The following is a 4,612-nucleotide window of genomic DNA, read 5'->3' as shown; positions in this document are numbered from 1 at the left end:
GATCTTGGTAATCAAACTTTTCTATGTGATTCATGCAAAGCTTGTTTATGGGAAGCTGAATCTAGGAGAGGAAAACATAGTAGTGGCGATTCAAATTTCTCTTTATGTTGTCGCAGCGGGAATGTTCAACTGCCTGAATTAAAATAGCCTCATGAAAGTTAGGTTAAGTTATTTCATGGCGAGGATCCTTTAAGCAAGTATTTTTTGAAAAATATTAGACGATTCAATTCAATGTTCTCCTTTACATCAATGGGTGGAAAAATTGACAATTCCATTAATAGAGAAAACGCTCCATACACGTATAGACTAAGTGGAGAAAACTACCATTATATAGGAACTCTTCTTCCATTAGATGGTAACAAACCTCAGTTTGCTCAACTATACATTTATGATACAGAGAACGAAGTTTCAAACCGACAGCGAGTTTTTGGGTAAGACTTACCTTAACCAGTATATGTTTATAATTTTTATAAACATATTATTTTATAATATATTACATTCATATTAACATTAAAGTGTATTTTTTCCTTTGTTTTTATTGCAGTCAATTATCCGGAGATGACAAAAAGTTTGATGATTATATTATTAATTATCTGAAGGAAATGTTAGACTCACAAAATCCATTGGTTCAGGCCTATCGTATGGTACGTGATTCTTTTAAAGAAAATCCTCATAATGATTTAAAACTCTGCATTGTTGGAACAAGGCAATACGATGCTAGGACCTATAACTTACCAACGGCCTCTGAGGTTGCTGCTCTTATAGTTGGAGATATTGGTGATGCCTTGGACAATAGAGATATAATAGTTAACTCGAGGTCTGGCGGTCTTTGACGAATTAGTGAGCTTCATCCTTCTTATACTCCTCTCCAATTTCCTTTGCTTTTTCCTTTTGGTGAGGATGTTTATAAGATAGACATTCCTCATTGGAATGTCGATCCTTCATCTACTGCTGCCCGTAAGAAGTGCACGATACGAGAGTTCTTTGCATATAGGTTACAAGATAGGCTAACCAATTCTCACTACCCTTAAATGGTAGGAGGCTTTTTCAGCAGCTTTTGGTAGACAAATACACCATGGTTGAGAGTCAAAGGTTGCATTTTATACGTTCTAAATAGAGTGAACTTAGGTGTGACACATACGAAAGCCTTCGAAACCTTAAGACATCAGGAACTTCAGATGTTTCCACATCTGGAAAGCGTGTAATTCTTCCATCATCTTTTACCGGAGGAAGTAGATATATGATGTAAAATTATTTGGATGCCATGTGTCTTTGTAGATGGTACGATTATCCAGATTTTTTCTTAACCATTACGTGCAATCTCGGTTGGCCAGAAGTCAAGCGTTTTTTGAAGGATACCAGTTTAAATTCTGAAGACAGGCTCGATATATTATGTCGTATTTTTAAGATGAAGCTTGATTCAATGATTAAATTGTTGAAGGATAACTCTTTGTTTGGGAAGGTTAAAGCAGGTTCGGTTTGCAAATAAAAATTTATATTTTCATATTTTTTCCTGCTAATTTTGAAGATCTTTATTTTATTATTTTGTGCTAATTTTTATTTTTAATTCCAAATGCAGCCGTTTACACAATTGAGTTTCAGAAACGTGGTCTACCTCATGCCCATATTTTCTTATTCATTCATCCAGATAATAAAATTCATAATCCATCCGATATAGATAAGTTTGTTTCAAGTGAAATTCCAGACAAGTTGACTGAACCAGACCTATACCAGCTTGTGTCGGATCATATGCTTCATGGTCCTTGTGGTGAGGCTAATCCGAGCTGTTGCTGCATGATTGATAGAGAATGTTCCAAAAAGATTTCAAAGTGAGACAAGTATAGATTCAAAAGGTTTTCCACTTTATAAAAAAAGATATAATGGACGTTACGTCGTTAAGAAAGGAATAAATTTAGATAATAGAAGTGTTGTCCCTTACAACAAAATTATGTTAAGAAAGTATCAAGCCCATATAAATGTCGAGTGGTGCAATCAAGAAGGATCAATCAAGTATTTGTTTAAATATATAAATAAGGGTCCAGATCGTGCTACAATTTCCCTTGTCTAAAATAACAACCCCGATAATGAAGATCCTAATGCGGACGAGATTAAAGCATTTTACGATTGTAGATATCTTTCTGCATGTTAGGCTGCCTGGAGGATATTTGCTTTTGATGTTCATTACAGGGTCCCGGCTGTTATGAGACTTCCTTTCCATTTACCTAGTCAGCAACAAGTAATTTATGGTCCGGAGGAAGATATTGAAGACGTTCTTACGAAGCCTTCCAATGCTGCTTCAATGTTTATTGGTTGGATGGAAGCCAATAAAAGCTATAGGCATGTAAGGAAGCTATCCTATGCTGAGTTTCCAACACAGTTTGTATGGAAAAAAACAGCACCACCGAAATGGGTACCAAGGTTAAAGGGATTTTCTATTGGTAGAATTCATGCCGTTCCTGCATCGTTCGGCGAGGCCTACTACTTACGAATACTTTTAAACAAGGTTAAAGGACCCCAATGTTTCGAAGATATGCATGTTTGTGATTCTTTTAAAGATGCATGTTATAGAAGAGGGCTTTTAGATGATGATAAGGAGTACATAGAAGCAATAGAGGAAGCAAGCCATACCGCAAACGGATATTATCTAAGGAATTTGTTTGCAACAATGCTTATAACATTCTCATTATCAAGACCTGATTACGTTTGGGATAATACATGGCAATTCTTAGTCGGCGGTATTCTTTATTATCAACAAAAGAAACACAAGAATCCAGGTTAGTTTTGTTCTATATGTGATATTTTGTTTTTGTAGTTTACTTTAAAGTAAATTAATTAATTATTTTTCAGATTTGTGTCTTAGTGACGACCAACTTAAGAACTTGGCATTACTTAAGATTGAAGAGTTTTTGGTAACAAACAATTCATCTCTACGTAGGTTTTCGCACATGCCGTTTCCAGATCAGGAATCTATATCTGCCTCAATGAATGCTCTTATGATGGAAGAACTAGCTTATGATACCGATGCTTTGACAAATGATTTTAAGCATTTGTATATGTCTCTAACTTCTGAACAAAAAGGCGTTTACAACGAAATATTTGACTCATGGAAACGTAAAAAGGTGGTGTTTTTTTCGTTTATGGTTATGGAGGTACCGGCAAAACATACTTATGGAAAACTTTATCCGCCTCAATTCGGTCTAAGGGAGAAATTGTTCTTAATGTTGCTTCAAGTGGAATAGCATCTTTATTATTAGAAGGCGGTAGAACTGCTCATTCAAGATTCCTCATTCCAATCAATCTTACCGAGGACTCCCAATGTCAGGTAAGTATTATAAATTTTATTAGGTAGTTATTATTTTACATTTTAATTTATCTTTTTTATTTATTATATTTAATATAATGTTTACATATTCAACATTTTCAGGTTAAGGGAAACTGATGTTTCTGACTTATTGAAGAAAACATCATTAATAATTTGGTACGAAGCTCCAATGATTCTTAAACATGCGTTTGAAGCGTTGGACAGAACGCTAAAGGATGTTATGAAAGGTGATTTGGAAAACACTTCTGAATCATTGTTTGGAGGTAAGGTAGTTGTTCTTGGGGGTGATTTCAGACAGATTTTACCTGTTGTACAGAATGGAACAAGAAACGAGGTGTCAATGCCACAATTAGTTCTTCTTACATATGGTCAAAGTGTAAGGTTTTGAAACTAACAAAGAACATGAGGTTGACTGTTGGTTCTCAAATGACAAACACTTTAAAGATTAAAAAAATTGCTGATTGGTTGTTGGATATTGGTGAAGGTAATCTTGGTGGTCCGAATGATGGTGAAGCAACTATATCAATTCCAGATGACCTTCTAATAAAACATTCCCTTGATCCTATGTCTGATTTAATAGACATTGTTTATCCTTCTATGTTAGAAAGGTTTAACGATCTTACTTACTTTCAAGAACGGGCGTTGCTTGCTCCCTTAAATGAGGTGGTTCAAGAAATTAATGATCGTATGTTATCATATTTTCCCGGTCAAGAAATGGAATACTTAAGTTCAGATAGTATCGATAAGGTTGAAAGTGTCTCAGATGATTTTGATCCCACGTTGTACTCTCCTAATTTCCTTAATGGTATAAAGATATCTGGAATGCCAAACCATCGTTTGTTACTTAAGGTGGGAGTTCCTATTATGTTACTAAGAAATATTAATCAGAAAAAAGGTTTGTGCAATGGAACTAGACTACAAGTTGTTAGTTTGGGAAAACGCGTCATTGAAGCTAAGGTTGTTTCTGGTACAAATATAGGATTTCGTACTTTAATTAGAAGAATAAGTCTTACACCTTCTAATAAGAAGCTTCCATTCAAGTTAAAGAGAAGACAGTTTCCTATATCCGTTAGTTTTGCAATGACAATAAATAAAAGTCAAGGACAATCGTTATCGCGTGTTGGATTATATTTAAAAGACCCGGTTTTTACTCATGGCCAGCTTCATGTTGCTTTGTCTAGAGTTAAGACTCGAGAAGGTATTAAGATTGTTTTACTAGATAAAGAATCTCAGTTGATTAACGAAACAAAAAACGTTGTGTATAAGGAAATATTTGAAAACCTTTTATGA

General features: G+C 34.7%; 1 protein-coding gene across 1 annotated transcript; it reads left to right on the top strand.

The window, feature by feature from the left end:
- Nucleotides 1–249: 249 nt before the first annotated feature.
- On the top strand, nucleotides 250–4,612 carry LOC143563457 (uncharacterized). The gene is made up of 9 exons (XM_077050991.1): nucleotides 250–431; nucleotides 545–817; nucleotides 1,279–1,472; nucleotides 1,580–1,829; nucleotides 2,188–2,735; nucleotides 2,848–3,149; nucleotides 3,255–3,322; nucleotides 3,425–3,585; nucleotides 3,639–4,612. The coding sequence occupies exons 1-9, from the start codon at nucleotides 250–252 to the stop codon at nucleotides 4,610–4,612; spliced, it is 2,952 nt and encodes a 983-aa protein (XP_076907106.1).

This window comes from Bidens hawaiensis, unplaced genomic scaffold, assembly GCF_021521415.1.
Source record: "Bidens hawaiensis isolate Kalapana, Puna unplaced genomic scaffold, B.hawaiensis_p1.1 tig00021387_1, whole genome shotgun sequence".
NCBI classification, from domain to species: Eukaryota; Viridiplantae; Streptophyta; class Magnoliopsida; order Asterales; family Asteraceae; genus Bidens; species Bidens hawaiensis.
The sequence above is the reverse complement of the archived record's forward strand: the minus strand, read 5'-3'. Positions and strand labels throughout refer to the sequence as shown.

Excerpts from the sequence above, each read along its gene's own strand:
- LOC143563457 (XM_077050991.1), top strand. The coding sequence starts at position 250 with ATGGGTGGAAAAATTGACAATTCCATTAATAGAGAAAACGCTCCATAC. Across the intron at positions 432-544 it reads AACCGACAGCGAGTTTTTGG|TCAATTATCCGGAGATGACA; the intron begins GTAAGACTTACC and ends TTTTTATTGCAG. Across the intron at positions 2,736-2,847 it reads ATGGCAATTCTTAGTCGGCG|ATTTGTGTCTTAGTGACGAC; the intron begins GTATTCTTTATT and ends ATTATTTTTCAG.